Source organism: Sarcophilus harrisii, chromosome 3 (genome assembly GCF_902635505.1).
Source record: "Sarcophilus harrisii chromosome 3, mSarHar1.11, whole genome shotgun sequence".
Classification (NCBI taxonomy): Eukaryota; Metazoa; Chordata; class Mammalia; order Dasyuromorphia; family Dasyuridae; genus Sarcophilus; species Sarcophilus harrisii.
Window position 1 is genome coordinate 76,785,186 of NC_045428.1, and position 24,188 is coordinate 76,809,373.

Here is a 24,188-nt window from a genome sequence, read left to right on the forward strand (position 1 = left end):
AAAGTATTCTATTTGATTTCTAAAATTTCTATAACCTTGTTTACCTTTAGTATATAATTCTAAAATAAAATACTATTGTGGACATTTTTCTTAGAAAATAAAAGTACAAAAGCGTTTTTCTTAGAACAACTACCCCCTTTTAAAACTGGAATGGGTTTCTTCTCCAATATTTCCAGTTGCCAATGACCTCATCTGCCCTCAGCTCAAACCTAGCACATTGTCCAACAAGATATTTATCTATTCTAGTTGTGTGTGTGTGTGTATGTTAACACTGAAATGAATTTCTCAGTCAGAAATTATCTCTGTATAGTTACACATAATCATATTATACAAAAATTATCTTTGTATAATAATATAAAGAAAGTAAAGGTCCAGGGAATTGGATCTAGACATACAGATCTGACAGGGATGGCTGGGGGCTGGACCTCACTTTGTCTCATCTTTGATAAGAGACTGGTTTTCTCTGGGCTTCCGTTAGCTGGAAACTCCAGTCTAGTTTTCCTCTCAAGTATCAGGGCATTACCAAGACAGGTTTTGCCTGGTTCTGTTTTGCTTGGGCTTAAACTCAATCCCCACTGCAGCACCAAAGCCATCCAGTTGATCAATAATTTTCAAGGGGAACCCAACTAATCATGTTGTGGATGACCAAGGTTAAGTGCCAACATACAGATACATTAACATCACATGTCAAGGTGAATGTCAAATATTTATTAAATAGCTCATGATAATATATTTTAAATTTTTATTTTATTTTTTAATTTTGGGAATAAAACAAGCTTTTTATAAAACAATATAATAAAAAGATAACAAAAAGATTTTTTATACATGAAAATATGTCTATTATGTACAACATTCTGTTGCTTTTAAATATATAATAAATTACTAGCTATGTATACACACACACAAATAAATATATACTAACATTATCATATCAACTTTTTTCTTTTATTTTCTTTTCTTCCCTCCTCTCACCCTATATTGATAGCATAGTTAAAAGTGACTCAAATGCTGAAGTCATAGCTTGTGACAAAGCTGTACTTCAAGCTGATAGCATTTGGTTATCAAACCTACATAATTGAGTTGTTTACATACTTAAAAGTCTGGGGTATGCATGATCATTACAAAATAAAAATGAAGATACTTATGACCAAAAACAAACTAAGACATACTACAAAAATATAAGGAGCTGAGTCCAAAATTGAACAGCAAGAAGAAAATAGGTACAAAGGATTTTGGGAAACTTCAGTTCTTTTGATAATCCCAGCACTCTCTCTGAAATAACAGCCCAGGCTTTTAATCCTTCCAGTTATATAAAGATGTCGTTTTGATGCAAGTCATGATATACCTAGGACCCAAAGAAGTGAGGTTAAGGATTATACAAAGAGAGGCACATGGTGGTAGGGCTACAAGAAATAATTATATTGAAATGATGCAAAGGATATCATTCAAAAAAAAAATAATGACAGAAAAAGAAGTAACAGTCACATAGTGAGAATGAGGGTTAAAAGGTGAATAGCCCATATGCTGCATTGATAGCATGACAACATCCAAAGAACACAAGGATGAAAGGATGACCCTCAGCACATTGGTTGGATACCTCCCCCACCATTAGAGAACTTACAGGAGAACTTGGACAAAATACATGTGGGATTGGCAGATATGGATAAGTCACAATCTGCATCCTTAGGAGGAGTAATCTCATCAATAAAATAATAGATCCATTGCAGTTTGTGCAAGGCACAGGTCTTGAAAATGTTTTTACCACTTTCTATAACTTCTATAATAAATATATTATTAAAAAATCTTTCAAAGAAGCACTGGCTTTAGTACTTCATTATCCATTTTATTTAAGTTTCATTGTCAAAAGTCATATTGTAAAGTTTGCTTCAGTAAAAACCATATGAATGAATGAAAAAGCCTCAAATATTTAACTATGTGCCAGACATTGTGCTAAGTTGTAAGGATGTCCTCAAGGAACTTTTAATCTTAAAAGGAAAAACAACATATATGGAGGAGTGATGGCCAAGGAGGGTTTTTTTCAGCCTCAAAAGTCACAGTGATGATGAGTGAAGTTACATTGATTAACATGATTTTTCCAGAAATGTTAATGTTCATTTGATTATACCAAAGCTAAAGGTGGTAGCTAAGTGTGAATTGGGTAAAGTTATAGAGAACACTCTCCCCTTGGAGCTCAATATCACATGAATTCTGGGTAAAAAAGTTTTTAGGTAAAAGAGGACTTTTATTCTGTTCTCTGTCAGGAGTAGGTGCTTAATCAATGTTGATTGAATGGAATCATTTACATTCCTCTCTTTATTTCATTTCAAGTAAGTCCCATATTACTCAGAGATTATACCCAAAGGAAAGCCTAATGTATAAATCTTCAGCATGTCACTCAGAGCCATGTAAAAGTAACAAAAGACCAAGGAAAACATTTTAGTGGGGTATTATGAGTTTAAGTGAGAAACCAAATCTAACAGATGAATGAAATGTCACATTCTGTATTTTGCTGGCTTGTAGCTATAGAAATCTAGATGCACTGGAATATTAGAAGTCTCATCAAGGTTGGTCTCCCTATAATATATTTGTACAAAATTCAACTCTTATTTTTAAAATTTCTCTACCTGGCTGTCAACAATTCTACTGAAACAAAAGATCAGGAAATACTGATCCAAACTGACAAGGAAGATCCTGTCCTTTGAAAGTTAAACATGATCATGCCTATGATGAGTAAAATATTTTTTAAAAAAATCAATCCACTGTTTTAACAAAAATTCCCCAAATAACAACCATATATTTAATTTATTCCAAGAAGCTTAAATGTGATTTCAAAAGTGATGGAAGAAGAAATAGTACAGTTGTATGTTTAGTCCAGAAATTTGACAGTCTGAAGAGGGAGGTCTTAATGCTGGGTTTTCTTTCAAAGTGACAGTTTCTTGTTATCCTTTGAAATGTCAGGTGGTACATCTTGAGAAAATAATCATGGATACACTTTAAATAACAAAAAAAAGGAAGATAAAAATCTAAATATATTCGTTATTTAGAAGCTAACCTGTTTGTCCACAAATAATCCAAATTCAGATGTCTATGTTCATGTGCAAAACAATCTGAGGAAACAGGTATTTGCATAATCAGGAAACAGTTATGAATGGGCTATAGTTACTTGAATAAACACAGCAGCCCACAGTAACTAGCAAGATAATTAGCCAAAAATTTGTTGGCTCTTTACTTGGACTCAATTTATAACAGAAGTGGTATTGTTCTTAGTGTGAATGCATTATGGTGCCCAAGTGTAATATCACAAACAAAAAATTTGGAGAAGGAAGCATGCAATATTTTCCTTGACAAAATTCACTTGTAGCCTACCCTCTCTACTCATCAGCAGTCAGCAGTCAGGGCTGCAATGGAGCATGGTATAATGTAAAGAGCATGGAACTTTCACTCAAAAGACATTAGATAATATGTACTGAATGAAAACAATAACAATTATTATAATGATGATAACAGAACAATAGCTAGCATTTACAAAGAACTTTGAAAATATTATCTCATTTTATGTCCTCTCCTACCCTGAACAACCACTAGAGATAGGTACTATACCTACTTTTCAGATGGGGAAATTAAAGTATACAGAAGTTAGTAATTTGGTGCAACAGATAAGTGTCAAGGCAGAATTTGAACTCAGATCTTTCTGACAATCAATAAAAAAACCCATTTGGGAGATGTGGCATCTTATTCAAGGAACAGCAGATCTATGGATCAAATAGTACAATGAGATGATCTGTCAGGATGGGAGGATAAGACATTAAGAAGATTCATTAGTAAAGGGCAGGTTATGAAGGGCTTTGAATGCTAAATACAGTGAGGTAAGAGCAAAAATAATTAAGAGGACTAGAATAGATCTTTTAAAAACCAGAAGGTACTTTAAAAGCCTCCCAAGCTTTTCCTTAAAATAAATGTCCAGGGGCAGCTAGGTGGCACAGTGGATAGAGCACCAGCCCTCAAGCTAGGAGGACCTGAGTTCAAAACTGACCTCAGATGCCTAATTAGCTGTGTGACTCTGGGCAAGTCATTTAACCCCAATTGCCTCAGCAAAATAATAATAATAATAATAATAATAATAAATTCCCATTGTTTTTAATAATAATAATAATGAAATGATGATAATGATGATGGTGATGATGATGTTAAGTTCCAAGTCATAAAATACTACAGTCTCTAAAAATTTTAAGTCATTCAAAGGTCAATAGATAGATATGTCCTATGAGTAAACTATAAGCTGTGTATTTACTAGTGAAAAATTTCTTAGGAAAAGTTACACAAAGGACATTAATAGAGAGACAAATTATCAGAGAAATTGTACTGGTCATATACCAAGAATAAGAGGCACCCAGTAAACATCCAATAGTATGTTTAGATTATCAAAAGATTTAGAGAAGTGCTACCAGAATATTCATCAATCTCCTATGGAGGATTTAATGAAAGAGTATAGAGAGAGTTTCTCAAATATGAGGAGCTCTGAGAAGTTTACAATCTGTACCACTGAAAGGGGTTACATATATATGAAAACTTCACAGATGATCTTCAAAAATGTTTTAATGTAATTGCATCTTCCATTTATTATTAGAAACATTTATACACACATATATACACATGAAATCTGAATTGTGATGACTGAACAGTTAATCTTCAGCTTATTCACTATCTATTTGTGGAGTGAGTTTCTTTCCCAAATGTAACATCACAAATGAACAGAGGACAAATAAGTCAAACAAGCTGATTAATTTTTAATCTACCAAAATTCTGCTTCTAAAAGATGAAATCTAGACTCTGGAGAAATAAAAAATTGGGAAGATTTGAAATTTGGATATGTATGTGGAATTATTTTCAAATTAATATAGAATCATAATGTCAAATGCTTCATTAAGTTTTTGAAGGATTAATACCTTGTTCCAAGTAACACTTATTTTAAAAGAAAAGGGATAATGATCATTGTTTGTTTCTATAAAAGTGCTTTGCCACATCATCCTGAGATGTTACAAATTTAGTCTTTAGTGTTTAATGTCATTATCATTACCATAGCATAGCATAGCATTAACTCCATTGGAGAAAATAAATTATTCTCAAACAATTCAAAATTACATCCAACCATTAAGTTTTAGAATTTCAATACTGAAATATATTCAACACTTATATTTCTCTCAATGAAGATTACGAAACATGATACTCAGTGTAATAGTCCCCAATCAACAAGTAAATTAGGCAAATGATTTGTTGGAAGTTTATTTGACCATTATTTATGAGAGAGCAGAATTGTCCTTTTTTTTAGTCACATTAATTTGAAAGGCTCAAGATATGAAGTTAAGGATTTGACCTCATAAGTTGATTAATGTTCTACAGAAACTTCAACTCAAGTAATTCATCTTATTTTGATTTTAAGCAAACAAGAAATTAATTCTATAACCTGAGTAGTTCTATTTGTTTGACACCTACAAAGAGTGGTCACAATTCAATCTATTAATGAATAAAAAGATCTCTTGATCTTGGTGCCTGAAAAGAGTTTTTCAGAATAGAAAGAATTAATAGTTTTCTGCTCTCTTTCCTTGGCAATTTTTTGTTCCACCAACACCAAAACTCTGACTAAGATGAATTTTGGGCTCAATATTGCATTGCTCTATGAAAATGACTCCTTTCATTATTCTACCATATGAAGTTTCTTGCATTTAGTATTGAATAAATGTTTATTAAATTAAATCCTATTTCCTGTCTCCTTACATTACTTTATGGTTTTAGACCAATAGTTTGTATCTATTCTGGGTTTGCTTTCTTCCCAAATTCTTCTCCCTCTACTGATGGATAAAAGTGAAACCTCAAAGTGTTAGATCTCAGATGGAACCAGTGAGTTGCTAATCTTTATGTCACTTTTCATCCTTGCAAACTGAGGAGCCTTGTATGGAAAAGGCAACCATGAAGGGATAGGGACCCATTATTGCTTAAAGGGCAGCTATCTTCCTGCTAGGCAACATATAAATGGGTCACACTGCATCAACAATTACCTCAGGTGCACCTGCTGCAATGCATAGGTCCTCTAGATGACATCAAATGATTGATTACATATGGAATTAAACTGGGTGTACTGCAACCATGTCAGCACCATGGTCAGCACTCTAGCTAGCAGAGCAGTTGCTGACAAGCTCAGAAATGGCATGTGTCAGGAAAGGAGACTCAAATCAAGGAAAAATATATAAGAAATCAATCCTGTCTTCAGCTTTTTGTGCTTAATTTACTTTAACTTCAATTTCATTAGCCAATATTGCTGCAGCTAAGGGAGTAGTATCTCTTGCTCCCCTTATCCTAACACCATTTCTATTCAAATTTCTCTTTTTTTTTTCCTTACTGTTACCAGACCACACTTTGGCCTACAAAGAACTATCTCAGAATTTTCCTAAGGAGGTTTTTAAAAAAAACAAAATTATTAAATCAATGAAGCAAATTTATAAAAAATTCTAGTTAAGCAAGAAAAACCAATATATTAATTATGTCTTAAAATGTATGTCTCATTTTGTACTTATTGTCCACCATATGCTAAAAAGAAGAAATTATATTTCTCTATCAACTCTCTAAACTTGAGATCCCATATACTATTTCTTTCAATAGGCCAAAAGCAGAACTAAACTCTGTTCCAATTAGAGTAAGACTTATCGAAGTCTGTTAGCAAGTGTAGTTGGAGATAGCTCCAAGAAGCACTCTTCCCAAGGAATGAAATGCTGTGGGTTCTGTTTGCTCCCTTTCCCCTAGAAACACAATTTTGGTGTTCCCTCTCTAGATTCTCTTTAAAATGCAAAAACCCTGGAAGGATACATATCTGTGCCTCTTCCCAACATTAATTATCCTGAAATACCTTATCAAGAAGTCATATATAAAAAGGGACAAAGAATAGGAAAAAAAGAGAGAGAAAAAATTAGGGATAAGGAAAAGACACTTGATGAGGGAGAAAAAAAGCCAGAGTCAAACTTACCTTTTCTTTGAAATTTTTTTCCATTATGGATTGTGTCGCTCAAAATCTTTTCCTGAGTCACTTTTGATAAGCATAACACAAACTACAAACTACTGGTTTATATATTGGTTTTCTCGCCCAATTGAATAAGTCCACATTTTTAAGGATGGATAGAATAATTACCTCTCATGATTTGGAAACCTGCCCAGAACAATATGTCCTATTCTACTTTCTCCTTATTTCAAATTCCATATCACCAACTGCCCATTAGACATATATATATATGGGATCTCAAGTTTAGAGAGTTGATAGAGAAATATATATATATATCAAACTAAATAAGTCCATAGTAGAACTCAATAATCTTTTCCTCCGAATTTATTCATTTCCTGAAATTTCCTATTTCTGGTGAAAGGATTCCCATTCTCCCAACCACTCAGGTTTCCAATCTTGAAATCATCTATAACTTTCCATTCTCTTTATTACAAATCAGTTGTTAAGTCTATCTCTACAACATGACTCCCATCAATCTCATCTTTCTCAACTCCCATTTAGACTATTACAATAGCTTTCTAACTTTCTACCTTAAATCCCTCTCTGCTTTAGTCTATCGTAGATACAGCTGTCAAAGTGATATTCCTAAAGGCTAGATCTTACCGTTCACTAACTCAATTAACTCCATTAGAGACCTCTTACTTCCAGGTTCTAAGATCAAACAGAAACATTTTAAATTTGTCATTTAAATGACAAAAACACCTTACCAATCTTATTACTCATTACACTGCATTATACACTCTATCAACAAGACAAACTGGCATTCTTGATAGTCCTCATTGAAAATGTTGCATCTCCCTTTTTCATACCTTTGTTTTATCTCTTATGCTTGAAACTCACTCCCCTTCTTATCACTCCCTATTAAAATTCCTTATTTCCTTTCAGCTTAAGCACCACTTGCTCTATGAAGGGAAGTGGAAAACAAACATTATAAGGCATAGAACCATTAGAGATAGATTACAATATCAATAATAAATGGAATTATAGGATAGGAGAATCAATATGTAACTTAAAATGGGTGGAAGCAATAGAAAGAAAGAAATCAATAATAAAGGAAAAGGTTGTAATAGAAAGAAGATTTAAAAAGATAAAGGAAATTTGCACAAATATAACTAAAGAACAGCTGAAAGAATAATATAAAATATGAACAGCAAAAGAATGCCTCCAACAACTTCACCAAGTGTTATAGTAGGAAAACTGGACTTGGAACTAAAATAAGGGAGCTTGTGTCCTGACTTAGATATGGGAAAATCTCTTGATTCTATTCTATTCTATTCAGCAATATAAAAACTAAGGGGGTTTGAATTCATGATCTCTAAAATCTCTTCAGTTACAAATTTTGTGAAGAAATTGATGCAAATTTAATATAAGAATAAAAGTAGAGAAATAGCTTGCATTGAAGAGATCAACTTTGGTGATCTTTCTGGTCTTGTTGAAACCAAAATAATGATGTTAATATTATCAATTCACATTTACTAAGTAAATATTTTATAATTTATAAACTATTTTCCCTAAAATAACCTGTGAGATAGTTAAGTAATGTTATTTAAAAGGGGTAGTGGACTATAGTCACATACATTTTTATGTGCAAGAAAAATCAAAGGTGATACCCTTCATTTAAAAATTACCCCCCAAATAATGATAATACAATAATAATAGCCAAAGTTTTCTCAAAAAGGTGGAAAATTTTATATTCCTATGTGAGGCTGAGTAAACTCCTATTTTAAAAAGTCAGGAAACCTTGGTTCTAGTAAATTAATCAACCCATTATTTAACATTTATTAAGTGCCTACTATTTGCCAGGATTGGAATTAAGCACTAAGAATACAAACACAATTAAAAAAAAAAAAAAGATTCCTCTTCCCTCAGAGAGCTTCCATTCTAATGGTACAAAGAAGAGGGGTTGAAAAGGGAGTAGAAAACTAAGGAGTGAAAGAAATGCACTCAGCTGAGCCATGAGAAAATCCAAAAAGTCAGAAGCAGAGGTCAGAGAGGAATGAAGACTTTGAATATTTTCCTTAAAATGAAAGTTCTGGAAAGAACCAACTAATCAGAGGATGTAATCATAAAGATTCCTCTGCCTGTTTGGTGGGTTTAAAGGCTATCCTTGGACTACATTAGTAAAGTATAAGACAAAGTTCTGAGGAAGAAAAGAGGGGAAGCAGGAGCTAGCTTTAAGAAGAGAGGGAATATTTAAAAAGACTGTGAGAATTGGAAGGAATAATCAATTAGGGGATGGTAAAAAAAAAAAAAATTAGTCTTGCTACAGTAAGAACCCAGTCGATAATGGAAAACAAATCTGTAATGGACCCAATCAAGACAGTTAAATGACTTTCTCTAGCTTTGTCCAGTAGCATGTGAGAAGACTAGAAAGGCAGATGGTGGAGCTAATACAGGACTGAGGCTGGCAAAGCTTAAATATTAATAGAACATAGAGTCAAGAGATTCTAATGACCAGTGAAGAGTTGAACTGATTGTTTGTAAGACTAAAATTAGGAAGAGAGGAAAGTCTGAGCAGTGGCCTAAAAAGTTCTGAGAGGTAAAAGAATGAAGAAAACATTTAAGATGAATAAGGTATAGGGATAAATGGAATTATAAGAGATAATTATTACAAAAGGAATTTCGGTGTTTTACTCCTGGAAGTAGAACACATATGGGTGGTGATAAGATCACTACGTATAGTTGAAGTGCAGATAAGAGGTAAGTGGTGGGCACTGGGAAGATTGAGGAACTAGGAAGTTAGAGTGTTTAAGGGAACATTAAAATAGATAATGAAGTCCCCGAGTACAGGGGTCACATTTGGTGAGGAGAAGGAGTCAGACATTAAACTCCTTAAGAAAGGAAGGAGCATGACCTGGGGGTCAGCAGACAACAGTGACCAAGATATCAGATTATGAGCTCCTTGGAAAGCACTTAGCATGATGCTTGGCACATAGTAAGTGTTTAATGAATACTTATTAACTGACTGATAAAGGAAAAGAATAGCAATAGAGGTCAAAAAATGTTCTAATTTTTCTTCCAGAACCATTGTATTTGAGAATATAAAATAAGGTGAAGCCAGTTCTTGAGAGTATGATAAGGGATGAGAAGTCAGGTGTCTAAGAGTACTAAAAGCTGAAAGAATTTATCAGGAAAAGAAGAGGTCTAAAATGAAATGGAAACAAAAATAATTTTTAAGGATTCCTATAATTCATTATGTTTTCTTTAAATGAACACTTTCTGGAATCTTACAACTGTACACTATAAAAACAAAGGTACTTATAATAAAAAAAAAAGGAAAAATGACAGTATGTGAAACATAATTTTATAAATCAGAATTAAAATCCAGATACAAAATATTAATTGTCCAGTAAAGGAGTATGTATTTAATGGAACAGATACTTTCAATTATTTATCAGAACATGAGGTTTAGAAAAAAGAAATGAAATTTAAAATAATCTAGTCCAATTCTCTCATTTTACAGACGAGGGCTTATCTAAAAACCTGAGGTTATCAGGCCAAAATCACCTATACAGTCACCATCCCAGATTAGTCCAGGTGTAGCTCCCTGTCCACTCAAATCTTTCTTTCCAATTTATGGCAATTTCTATATTCATAGGTAAGAATTCCTGGGTGGATTACTTTACCTCTTTCCTGGCTCCTTCCTTTGATATGAACTATTCCTGCTTTACTGAGCAGGGGAATGAAAGTTGCAAAATCCAAAACAAGGTCTATATTGGGTCCAAAACCATTGCAGCCCATATAACTAGAGCCTCTAGCTTGCTCACAGTTGGTTAGGATCCAAGGTCTTTTCCCGCTTTCCCTGCCTGTATTACAATTTCTGTCAAAAATTTGACCCATTCTTTTGTACTATCAATCAACTAGTCTGTCAATTCCCCCTGCTAAATTCTGAGGTCCTATGTGTCCCATTAACCAATTCCTAAAATGATCTTTTAATCCCCTTCTAAAAATCTCCATCAGCACTGCTTCCTCCCAGCTTAAAATAGCTTGAAGCTGAGGAAACTCATTAATATATTCAATTAATGGCCAAGTAGACTGCCTTAATCCCAGAATTAACATTGAAGTGTCCCTTCCTTCTCTTCATATATACAAAAAAAATCACCGGAACTCAGCCTTGAAATGCTTATAGTTCCCCAGACTTTCACTCCATTAACGGTACAGGACAATTAAGCACAGTCCACCCTAGTTTTCTCAATGATAAAATCTCTTACTCTTGATCAGTTACAAAGATGCTGGCCTAAATCATTTAAACCAATTCACACTGCCCAAATAAGGCCAATAGTTCTTCCCTCTGTTGCCCAAAAATGACCATGAAAGGTATAAAGAGCTGTCATTGAAGAGAGTCACTAACAAAGGAGGGGAGGGTGGGATTGTCAAAATGCCCCAAAGGGCTACTCTTGCTGGGTTATCACATAAACAAGAAGCATCTACTGCTCCTTTCAGTGTCCCTTTGAACTGTTTTCCACCTGAACTAACCTTTCTTAGGTACCCATTAAGGCATATACCATTAGGGCTGATGCATCAACCCCATTGAGACAAATAAATATCTCTTGGATGCGGGAATTTTCTCTGATTGCACCCCATGCTGGAAATGCTCTCTCTCACTCCTCATCTCTGATTCCTGGCTTTCCTAGTTCCTGTCAATCTCCAACTAAAACCCCATCTTTTACAGGAAGCCAATTTCTTTTAAATCTTAAGTCTCTCTGTTAATTATCTTCTATTTGTCTTATCTATGGCTTGTTTGTACATAATACTTATGATTACATATGTTACATATGATATTTATGCAAAATACACATGATTACAAAGGAAGCCAATTATATTGGAACACAGTTATTAAAGTGTTTTTAAATACCAAGTTCAGCGATTCCAGGTTAAGAAGTTCTGCTCTAATTTCACATATACTGCTAAGATCATATGAATTTATTATTAAAACTTTGATATAGAAAATCCTCAAAGTAAATATTCAGTACAGAGTATAGTAAAGTATAGAAAAGAGATGTTAAAAGAGTATGTCCCTAACTGGAATAAAACTTATTTGAAAATGCTTAACAAAATAAATAAAAATACAATATAGATAACATTAATTTGTGGTTTTCAAAGCCATCATGCTGATCTCAGTTGAGTTTGACACTTCTGTTCTAGATTGCTACATTTGGCATCAGAGGCCTTGGGTTCAAATCTCAGCTCTATTACTTCTAAAATAATTTGAAGCTAGCACTTAACCTCCCTAAGTATCCTTTTTTTTTTTTTTATCTGTAAAGCAAAGAGATTAGACTAAATAATCTCTCAAACTTCTAGCTCAAAATCTTGTGATTCAAGATTTAACTATTGAAAGACACAAATACAGTAGAGCTAAAGTCTGATTAAATTGTGAAGATTTAAGGGGCAAATCCAATATTCACATTCCTATTAATACTAATAATTTATATGAATTTAAATATTCTCTCCTTAGTATTTTTCTTAAGTATATGAGAATATTTTTTTAATTTCTAAATTTTGTCTTCTCTAGAAAACACAGGCTTAATCAACAGTCCTCATATTGATCTTTATAATCTAGGTATGATACATTATTATGATAACAAATGGTTATTTTTCAGAAGATAACTGAAAAAACAGAACTCTAAGCTATTAATCTATCATAAAGAAACCAACAACATTTACTCTTTACTAAGGCATTATTCATTTAAATAAACTTGAATATAAAGCTCCTTGTTATACCTCAAATTTGGGGATAGTCTCATAGTCAAATCATAATGCCCTCTCAATCTATGAGTATAGTAACATGCAATTTTTTTATCATGATATAGAGAACTTTCATCTCACCTTGCCACATAATAAAAGAATAAGACAATTTCTAACTTCTCAGAGAGCTGAATAAAGTATGACAACTAGATCTGCCTATTTTACAAGTGTAAATGGAAATTTTGAAGTTCTGGATGTTTCCAACAGAAAATCTGAATAAACATGGCAATTGACTTAAACATAAGGAAGGGCTACCATGTAGAGTGCAATGTATAATGATCTTTCAGAGGGTTAGGCAGGTTCCCATTATCAGTGTAAATGAAAATCTTGTGGAACTAAGACCCCATGATTACACTCATTCTTCCAACAAAGGTGAAAAATAGTTTTGTTGGCACAAACTCAGTTCTTGAAAGGAGATGCTGCAGAATCCTTTAAAATAATGTCTTCAAAACTGAACTTTATTCAACTAAGGAAAAAAATTCTATTAAGAGATAAGGCAAGGTTCTTGTCATATACCATAAAACTATTTTTTACCACTACCCTTATAGCCTAGGAAGGCATGAATAGAACCATCCATACAAAATGACCCATTGGCACTGAAAGAATTCTTTTAGATAATTTAGCCTGAGAGAAAACTAAAAAAGGACTTAATGACTAAATATATGAAGGAGCTTTGTCCAAAAGTCGATGATCAGTTATTTTTTAGAGTGAGTCATACTCTCTCATTCTTTCAGTACTTATGCCAAGCTAAGGGAGTCTCTGTCCCTTTTCACTGGAGATTTTTAGTAATGTAGGGGAAAGGAACATATCAAAGGAGGAATTTATGTAAATACTGCATAAGGTGAGCTGAAGAGAGAAGAGATAGAAAGCAGGGACATCAGTTGGAGGACTACTGTAGTAATTCAGACAAGAAGATGATAAGGGTCTTAAATAAATAAAAGCAGTAGACATGAAGAAGAAGGAATGAATACCCATTTTGAAGAAATGATATAACATGATCACTAAGGAGTTATAGCGAATGAAAGAGAGAAAGAGACTAAATAATAACTCCAAAATTTTAAGCCTGAGTAGCTAGGGAAATGGTGATGTCATTAATGGAAACAGAGAAATAGGAAAATAAATCTTCCCTTCTCTATGCCTAACTTGCCCATCACTGAGAAATATCATTATGCTACTGACCTACTGAGAAAAAATCCCCAGGGTCATCTTTGATGAATCACTTGTCCTTTACCTTAATACATCTGGCCTATTATTTTCAGAGAATAGATGACAACAACAAGTGCTGAGCTGGTATGGAGCAGTCACAAGCAGAATAAATGAACAGAAGACACTCTAGTCATGAACTAATTCAACCTTTCCAGAAAACAATTTGGAACTATGTCCTAAAGGGTATAAAACCATATCCTTTGATCCAGCAATAGCACTACTAGGTCTGCATACCAAAAAAGTCTTTTGTAAAAAGGGAAAAGACCCATATATACAAAAATATTTATAGCACCTCTTTTTGTGGTGGCAAAAAACTGGAAATTGAGGAGATATTCATCAATAGATGAACAAGTTATGGTATATGACTATGATGGAATATCATTGTACTTTAAGAAATAATGAGTAGAATGTTTTCAGAAAACTTGTAAAGACTTACATGAACTGAAACAAAGTGAAATGAGAACCAGAAGAACAGTGCACATAGTAACAGCAAAACTGTACAATAATCAATTATGAATAACTTAATTATTCTTGACAATACAATAATTTATGACAATTTGGAAGTACTTATGATTTTTAAAAATGCTATCCACTTTCAGAGAAAGAACTGAGGAAAAAGTCTGAATGCATACCAGAGGACACTACTTTTTCACCTTTTTCTTGGGGTTTTTTGTCTGTGTTTTCTTTCACAACATAACTAACATGGAAATATATTTTGCATAACTACACATGCACAATCTAATTCTAATTGTTTCCCATCTCAATGAGAAAGGAAGAAATTTGGAACTCAAATACAATTTTTAAAAATAAAATATTTGGGGGAAAAGACATTCTCCAAAGACAAGACCCATGGCTTTCAATAGTAAAACAAGCTAATGTAATGCCAAAGAAACTGAGCAAGACAGAGATTAAAAACCAATTCAATAATTTATTAAATCGAGAGAAATACTGGGACCAATGGATCCATGTTGATCCCAGGGCTAAAGGAGACTATCATCTCAAAGAGCCTAGCCCCAAGTATCGAGGTAGTGAGCTTTTTATGGAATAACAAGAACAATGACATAATGGAGGTACTAGGTGGGGTATAACTTAATAGAGGGAGGTTACTGATATTCTAATGACATCTAAAATGGATAAACCTTTACCTTGTCAAACATTAAGGAATGTCTATAAAATCTTTATCTTAAACATTAAGAGGGAACGGTTATAACCTAACGCAGAATAACGAAACAGAACAATTGGAGAAACTGGGGTCACCCCATTAAAAGGGAACTTTGACATAACACTAATGGACCAACAGAAACAATAGTGCCACTCAACGGAAGGAACTTTCAGTAATAAATACGACAGCCATTTCAAAACAAAAGCTTTCCTTTTAGAAGTGTAATCCAATAAAATGATTGTTGGATTCAAAGTCAAAGGCCTTAGGTGTGATTCCGGCTTCTGCTATTTCCTAATCATGTTACTCTGGACGTGTCATATATTATTTATTGTCTTCAACTTCTTCATCTCTAAAATAAGAATGCTTGATTAGATGATCCCTAAGGTTCTCTTCTCTTGAAATCCATGATCCTATGCAGCACAGCCAGGATCACTGGGCTCTTCAAAGTACATAGTTATAGCTTTAAATACAAACCTAGTCTTTCCATGAATGTAATGTGAAAAAGACTGTCATTCACAAGCCAGCCTTTTCAACTATGCCTACACACAGATGGCAGAAACGGAAAACTAAAAACTAATCAAAACTGAGAACAGAGAACATCTCTGTATGAGGCAAGTCACTTTTCTCTTAGCGCTCTCAATTTCATTATCTGTAAAATCAAGGTTAGATTAGATAATTTCTAAGGTGCATCCATTTTATGATTTCATTACTTAACCTTTCAATGCACCAGTTTACTTAAACTCTATAAGATTATAAATAGCAGAAGAGATTCAAAACCATATAGGCAAAGAGGATATTTCTCTCTAGGAATTCCCTAAATTATTAAAATCACAGGTCCAGACCAAAAAAAAATAAATAAATATTAAAAATAAAACCTAAATTAAGTCCTTCCTTTTATTAAAGGAAGCAGATTTTGGTTCAACACAAGAAAAAAATTCCCTAACAGTTCAAGCTGTCTAAAAATAGAATAAGCAGTTTTGTGAGGCAGTACTGGATGGGAATATTCAATCAAAACCTAGATGACCAGTCAGGAATATTATAGAAGAGGAAATTCACATATTAAATCCCTTCTAAGCCCTTGCAGGCCTTCTTCAAGGAGAGGTCAATTTCACTTAGATTCAGTTCAGTACTCTGGACCACTCTATGCTAGGCACTGGACTAAATACTAAGGATACAAAGAAGTTTGATTTCTTGTTTTGTTTTAATGTCACGGTCTCTGCCCTCAGGAAGCTTATATTCAACCTAGGCGTGGATATGACATGATTATAAATAAGTATAATACAAAAGAAAATGTGATGGGAACAAAGGAGAAATGGAGACAAAGTACACTAAGAAAATTCAAGGAGAGAGAGAACATTTTCAGCTGCAGAGAGGGAAAGGAAAACCAGGGCAAGCTTGCCCAAGTGGGATGGCAGCCTGATGCTTAGAAAGGTTAAATAACAGAATCACAAAACAGAAATACATGATGGGGAGGCAGAGTTGAGGAAATGAAGGCCTCCAAAGGGCTAATACAGGATATAAATTAGAAGAGATATCGCTAGTTGCCTGAAGGAACTCTCTTCTGATGTAGATCTGCTCCTTCTCTACAGCTGTTAGTATGCAGTTTGTTTTACTAATTAACCTAATACCACTTAAAGTTATCTTAAGCAGAGAACAGAATCCTAAGAGATTATTATGACACAAAACAGATGCACTTCAAGAAAGAAATAAAGAAGTTTACTTAACTTCTCAAGTCTTATTCTCCTCTTCTCTTCTCTATCCCACTGCAATCCCACATATGAAATGTCACTCTACATTATGAGATGATTTAAAGGACAACTAATAATTTTATAATATACCTAACAATAATACATTAAATGCTAACAATGTCTTTAGTGTGTGGCAATAACCTTCAGTTTGGATATTAAAGTCCCCATAGAATAGCAAGTTAAACACTAAAAACAGAAAAACTAAATTTTGCCATTAGAAATCACAGTATTTTTATCCTATTGATGATTGTATAGGGAAGAAAAGGGGCTTGGGAAAGGAGAAGACACCCTAAAGCACCAGAATGTGAAATTCATTGTGAATAGATCAGTAGCATTCAGGCAAGTTTCAAAAAAAAGCATACTGCTGAGATCTAAAATGGCAATTAAGAAAAATCTAAGGTTATCTGAAAAAATGAAATGCATGCTGTTTAATCTGGATAGTCAACTCAATAATCAGTAAGGACTGATTTTAAGTACTTTCTACATGTCAGGCACTGCACTAGGCACTAGAGTATTTTTTTTAAAATGAAACTATTTTTGTCCTCAAAGGGAATAGTCTATTTTTAATGTCTCATAGACCTATATCATTTTTATGCAATCATGATCTATCAAGAATCTCCATGAGATTCTCTAAGAGTTGCATAAAAAGTTTTGTCTTATTACCTACATCTGGGAGCCCCTCTCCTAACCATCATATAATATGACTATGGACCAGTTGTACAGTGAGTCACTATTTCAGTGGCATTCTTTAGCAGGTACTTGAGGGAAACAAAATGGAAGAAAAATAGGGGAAAATGGTAAGTCTTCAAATCAAGATTAAGTTCTATACTTTTTTTTCTTTCTTTTTTCTTTCTGAAGACTTCTACTTAACAGCCCTATTAATAAATATACTTCTCATTTTCATTAAAGAGGCCAATCTTTTTCATTCAGCATAAGACAGATCCTTCTTTCCTCATTTAAATAGAGAAAGAGAATGAAAAAAAAAATCTAAAAGTAAAAGATAGTCTTTTTTCTAGTAAGTTAATATAGGGGATACTCTTCAGGTTTGAGAGGAGGGGGGTAATTATACAGTATCTGATAGTGTGATTTCCCATTTTTAAAAAAATTTCATTTGCTCAATAATTAGCAGAATTGATCTAATAAAATAAGATCAACTCTTGATGGTATCAATGTTCCTCACCACTATCAGTAGATGAAAAGTGAAAGAAGTCTATAAACACAACTTGCTACTACAAAGGTTTAAACTTAATGTAGGTCAAATCATATTCCTGTAATGAAGGCCATTTCATGGAGAATGCTCAATATTGCCTTTCCTTGAAACTATATGGGAATCTGAGGGACTGCTTCCATCTATGACTGGTTTTCCAATGGTTCATGTTCTAATGACGCCCCTTCATTGACCAATGAGCCAAAAGAACTGATGACTCAGTGGAAATTTAAAAGAGAGTGACCCACTCTAAGTTATTTCCTCCTCCTCCCAGCTACAAATAATTGCTTCTAGCCCTTTCTTGAAAGCAAGGGGGAGAAAAGGTTTCCATAACTTCCACTATCCCTTGCAAAGTCTGGGAACACATCTGGTCTAGCCTGGGTGTGGGCTACATTGTTGTGTGTGTATATGTGCTCTTTCCTGATCTTGTGCAAATGAGTTTTTATTCAGAGAAGGATGTATCCAGTTGACAGTAACCTTATGAATTTGCGAGGTTCAAAGATTCTGAGTACCACAGGGTCAGAGCTGACTAGTGATAAGGGGATATATCTCCAGCAACTACTGTAATACTCTTGGAGAAGATAACTATTACCAAGAGGATTGACCTAGGCTTAGATTATTTTATCAGAAATCATGGAAATGGAAGCTGTTTGGACAGATGAAATGTAGTAGACAAGATGAAATGTAGCAGTTTTGCAAACTGCTTCATGTTCTGCTGAGGTTCAGATATCAGCCTCTAAGGGGAGTATATTAATAGTTATATGTTAAATTACTTAATCCCATTTTATGTCAATATGCAATAGGAGTCTTTTTGTGTCTATTACTGTTTATTTTGTGTGTAGGAAATAAATAACTATCCCATATTTGATTTAAATTGTACATAAAGTACATTTTTAATTCCCTCCTCCCTCCACAATTTAAGTAGGACTCTATATATCAATCAAAACCTAAGCTTTAAAAAATTTGTCGTTGGATCACTGAAGAGTTAGATGATCGAAATGAGTAGTAAAAGGGAACCTAACACCATTCTCATGAGTTCAGATTCCTCTAGATCTGAATACATCTGAGTACATGGCTCAAAAACAGAACTTCTTTGGGAGAGGGTAAGTGGAATATCCCAGTACCCAGCCCCTGTGGGGTCTAGAAACAGTTCTTAAATGTTACATAACACACACACACACACACACACACACACACACACACACACACACGTACAAGTAAACCTTGATATAAAGTAGATGCTACTCTCACCCTGAGGTACCAAATCATAAAAGTATTCACCTAAACTCATTATGAGACTAATGCTCAACTCAAGAGAACTCCCAGATATTTCCCTGAGCTTTGAAAACTGTCCGTTTATCACAGAGAATCTCACCAATTAAAAATAACTTAAAATAGGACTAGTGAAGTTTTTTCAAAGAAAAACTGAGATGTGTATTTCTTAAAGACTTCTTCCTATCAGTAAGAGAAATGGATAACTATAATTTGAAAAGTAAAACAAATAACATGGATCAAATTGAAAAATTAATTCAGGAGGCTGCCTGGGACAGTATGTGATAATACATCTAGCTACTAACTAAAATGAATACAAAGTACTTATATAAAGGAAAAAGTTCTGTAAATATAATCATACCAAGTTAACTCCTCTAAAGTTAGTTAATAAGCATTGAAAAATAAGCATGTTTGAGAGCAGGGATATAAAAAAGCCAGAGTTTTTTTTTTTTTTTTCACTCATGTCTTTAAAACTCCAAAAAGAGATCATAAATTCATTTTTTCATTTCCCTATCTCTTAAATAGGAATATAAAGACTGTAATCATTTACCTATATTTCAGGTTATATATAAGAAAAAAATAATGTGAATCACAGAGAAAAAGTTGGTTAAGCGCTAGAAGAACACTATTACTCTTAACTGGACAGGAATATAGTCATACACGTGATCTTTAATTTTAAAAAATCTCCATTTCCTGACCCAATAAAGAGACATGGATTTCCTTTGTATATATAAATATATGTGTATGTGATTGTGTATACTTTCAATTACTTAATCATTCAAGAAATAGCATCTATCATATGCTGTATAACTAGAGAAGATACAAAAATATATAAAAATTCCCCACCCTCAAGCAGTTTACTTCCAAAATATATTTTATTTAATGGAAAGTATTTTGGCAAGTATAAGATTTCTTCTTGCTGTCTGAATGCCAAATGGTGCTATAGTTCTATGAATGGTTCACAGAGACTTTTTTTTTAAATCAGTAGCATTTTCTAAACTAAATGCAACAAATCCTCAGTCAATGCAGAAAAAAGTGTTAAACTGAATAGGCTAGGAGTTTACTGAATGTAAATTAATGGATTCCATTCATTATCATCTCCCACCAAAACAATTTTATTAGTAATAATTTGCTTCTTGATGATCAATTAGTAGAGAAATAAATATTTAAAAAAAATTTTCAGCTGTTTGAGGATTAACATTTAATTTTTAAATAAGAAGCAATAGAAAAGATACCAGTTTCTTCATTCATAAACATGAATGTTTATTCATGTATTTGTGTATATTTATAGGCATATTTGTGGACTAAAATCGGTTTATATTAATAAAGCATACTTAAAGCACACATTCCTTTCCACACAATTCAGTCATCAAACCCAATTCTAAGACATCAGTTTCTTGAAGGATGGGTCATGTTTCAGATGTTAACTCTAAAAAAGCTCTGAGAACACTACAATTTTCATTTTTATTCACAAGAATATGAACAGTACTACCTGATATTTCCCACATTAATTCCTTCCATTTCTTCCCCTCTGAGATGAATTCTTTCCAATTTAAAAAAAAATGGTACAATAAATTAGGTGAAGTCAAATTTCTGAAGAAAACTTCATTCTAGAGAAATGTTCTTTGTGGCTGCTATTAGTGGTTTGCTTTTGCACGTGGAATCCCCTTACCTTGTTATGTTTTTGCTGGTGTCTTGCCTTGGTATCCAGGACATGGTAAGGACTCTCAGAATCTTGATTGATATAATATACCAGTCTTGAAGGCAGGGTGATTTCTTTCTGCACTGCACTACTGTAACTGTTATTATTGCGCCTGCTGCTATTCTGTTGAAATGCATTCTCTTCATCTGCCAGAACCCCAGTAGTTTCCTTTGCAGTTTCATTCCAGTATGAAGCTGAGGAGGGGAAGGAAAGCACACAAGCATACACCAACAATAAATACAAGGTCATTAAATTGCATCCTGCTTTGTAAAAGTCAATCATAGTTTTCTCTTTATCAAAGACAATAAACCAAAGTTAGTGAATGCAATTGGTTTGTATAATGTAGTTAATAGAACATTTAGTAATATCACTCAATAAAGAATTATTGGCTTTTATCTGCATTTCATATGTGTATAATTTAAATGCTGCCAAACCTTTTTACCTATGGTGGGGGAGGGGGAGGAAGAGAAGCAAAATAAGAAAGATGAGCTTGGTGGAGAATAATAATTTTTTATCCATTAAAGACATGCATCAGTTCTCTGACTCTCACCCCCACCCCCAACCACCCACCTAAGTTACACACAAACTCAACGGTAACTCTAAATATTCTGCATATTGTCTGAAAGCTGACTTCTACTAAAAGAAGTTGAATATTGAATTCATGTGTAGAGAATGTTATTGATTCCCTTTACAGAATGAATAATTTGTCATTCTTTTAACTTTGAGACTGCAGAAAACCATCTTTGGAGGGACAAAGATGTGGGCTGCCTTTTGATTTTTTTTTTTCCTACAAAAATCTGGTTTCCTCTTTCAACTATTTTTCAGCTATCATTTTGTGAAACAAAGTTACATTAATATTTATTATAATAACATTTCTAGAAAATAAAACAAGCACAATTAGCCTTAGTCCCAAAGTATCCACCCAAACTCCAACTATAAATAAAATCTGTTGGAAGTGGAGAAAAAAAACCTCTTTTTTACTAGCATTATTATTTGCGATGCATTCACATTTATGCTTCAAAAGGCAAGAAGTTACTTGTTTTCTCACTGATCTTTTTTTTTTAATCCACCAGTTTCCCTTCTCCAATTTGCAAATATTTTTCTGAAAGGAAACGAGTCACTGAAATCTGTCAACGGTATCAAGGGTAACAACAAAGTGCAAAAAGAGAGAGAGAGAGAGAAAGAGAGAGAGAGAGAGAGAGAGAGAGAGAGAGAGAGAGAGAGAGAGAGAGAGAGAGAGAGAATTGAAAAGGGTTTTTAAAAGTAAATGGGACTAGAATGAATTTTGAGAATGAGAGGATAAGGAAGCGAACAGAGAAGGGATGGATGCTGCGCTAAGTGTCCTGAATGCACCTATCCGCATGCCCTTCTGTTTTCTCTGCAGGGCTACGCTGAGATGGCAACGCGAAGGGCACTCAGTGCCATACCCACCGCTGGCTGCAGCAGCCCCCCAGGGCTGGGACCAGAAGGAACCGGAGAGCAGCTGCAGGAGAAGGAGAAGGCGGAGGCGGCAGAGGGTGTGCAGCAGCAAGGGAGGCGACTGCCAGCAAGAAGGGAAAGAAGTCGCGGTAGTGCCGAAGGAAGAAGAGGAGGCGGCGGCGAACAAGCTGCAGCCTGGGGAGGGCTGCCGCAGGGCGCTGATGCCAGGCGGCTTCATGGCTCATAGCTCCAGGGCGCCGCTCTGCTGTCAGCCGGGAGCTCCGGGCTCGAGCACGGGCTACGGGGCGCCTCTGCACCCACAGGGCGGGGAGGCTGCGAGTGGATCACACGGGCTCTTCCCGCATGGTGCCCCCCGGGGGCAAGTCGCCGTTGCTGTGGCCGCTGGGGTTGAGAAGGGGCACCAGACGGGCTCGGGACTTGGTGCACTCCGGCTGGGCGGCGCCCACACCTCTCTTCTCCCCTGTGCCCCTCACGAGGGGCTGATTCTCCTGAGGAGGGGTAGCAGAGCTCCCCGCCTCTGCGCGCACCTGCAGGAGCTTCAGCAGCAGCTTCCCGGCGCCGCACCGCGGATGCTGCTCCTTGGACCAGTGATGGGGTCTGCAGCCACTGCCTTCGCTGCTCTTGTTGCTTTTGATGCTGATGCTGATGCTGGTGCTGCCGCCGCCGCCGCCGCCGCCGCTGCGGCTGGTGCTGAGGGAGCGCGCCCGCGCGCGCCAACGGGCCCTCCCAGGTAGGGGCGCGCGCGTCCTGGGGGTGGGGGGTGGGAGAGAGAGCCTGGGAGCGCGCGCGCGCGCCCCTCCCCGGTCCTCCTCTTAGCGCGGCAGAGTGAGCTCCCGTGCCGTCAGAGCGCCCTGGCTGGGGGCCCCCTCACTGGTGCTGATGCTGCTGTTGCCTGGCATAGGTCTTACTGCGCATGCTTCCTGCGGGGCGGGGGAGGTGGGGTAGAAACACAGCAGAGTGATGCAGCATCCCAGTGCCAGCCTCAGAAGTGGATGGTGGCAAACACACATACACACACAATAGGCGGGGGAACATGAACGTTTTAGAGAGCAAAAGAAAGAGAAGAAGAAGAAACAGACCGGGTTAAAAACGCAAGAAAGTGTTAGCGCCCTACCCTAGTGTGTAAAGGATAACCTTTTGAAGATCAATCATTTCCACAAAAACATGGGAATAACCCCAACCCATCCACTCCTTTAATTCCCCTCATCACCACCTCGGGAGACTTAGAGCTAAACATTTTCCTTTTGACTACCTCCGTTTTCTATTCCCCAATCTCTCTCCCCTCCTCGTGCTCTCCTTCCTTGCAGCTGGAAATGTAAAAATAGTGCTTCTCTTCAGCTGCCCAACCGCGGCGGGCGTGATGGGGGGGCTGGGGGAAAGAGGGCGGAGAAAATGTGGGGAAATCACGTTTGCCCATTGCAGGCAGGAGTGAGTGAGTGGTGCCAAGGCGGCAGCGCTGCGTGCCGCCGTTCTGTCCTAATGCGCAGGAATCCCGGGAGTTGAGAAGAGAAGCTCGGGAAGTCCGTCCTGGCCTGGCTTGCCTCAGCCTTGTCCCTCGGATCCCCCACCCCAACCAAGGGCGCGCGCTGCGTGCTGAACCTCTGGCCCTTCACTGTCTGCTGGCTCAAAAGTTTAGAAACTGAGATCGGAGGCCA

General features: G+C 35.6%; 1 protein-coding gene across 3 annotated transcripts in view; it reads right to left on the bottom strand.

Moving 5' to 3' along the window:
* ADAM23 (ADAM metallopeptidase domain 23) overlaps window positions 1–23,232 on the bottom strand; it is a 214,023-nt gene extending 190,791 nt beyond the window's left edge. Inside the window, exons 1-2 of one of the 3 annotated variants that reach the window (XM_031958212.1) lie at window positions 22,525–23,232; window positions 21,064–21,287 (exon numbers count right to left, since the gene is read on the bottom strand). In XM_031958212.1, the coding sequence (XP_031814072.1) occupies window positions 21,064–21,287; window positions 22,525–22,750 (450 nt within the window). In that variant the 5' untranslated portion in view covers window positions 22,751–23,232. The remainder of the gene's footprint in view (window positions 1–21,063; window positions 21,288–22,524) is intronic. The other 2 variants (XM_031958213.1, XM_031958211.1) reach the window with 2 other exon arrangements.
* Between the last annotated feature and the right edge of the window lie 956 nt (window positions 23,233–24,188).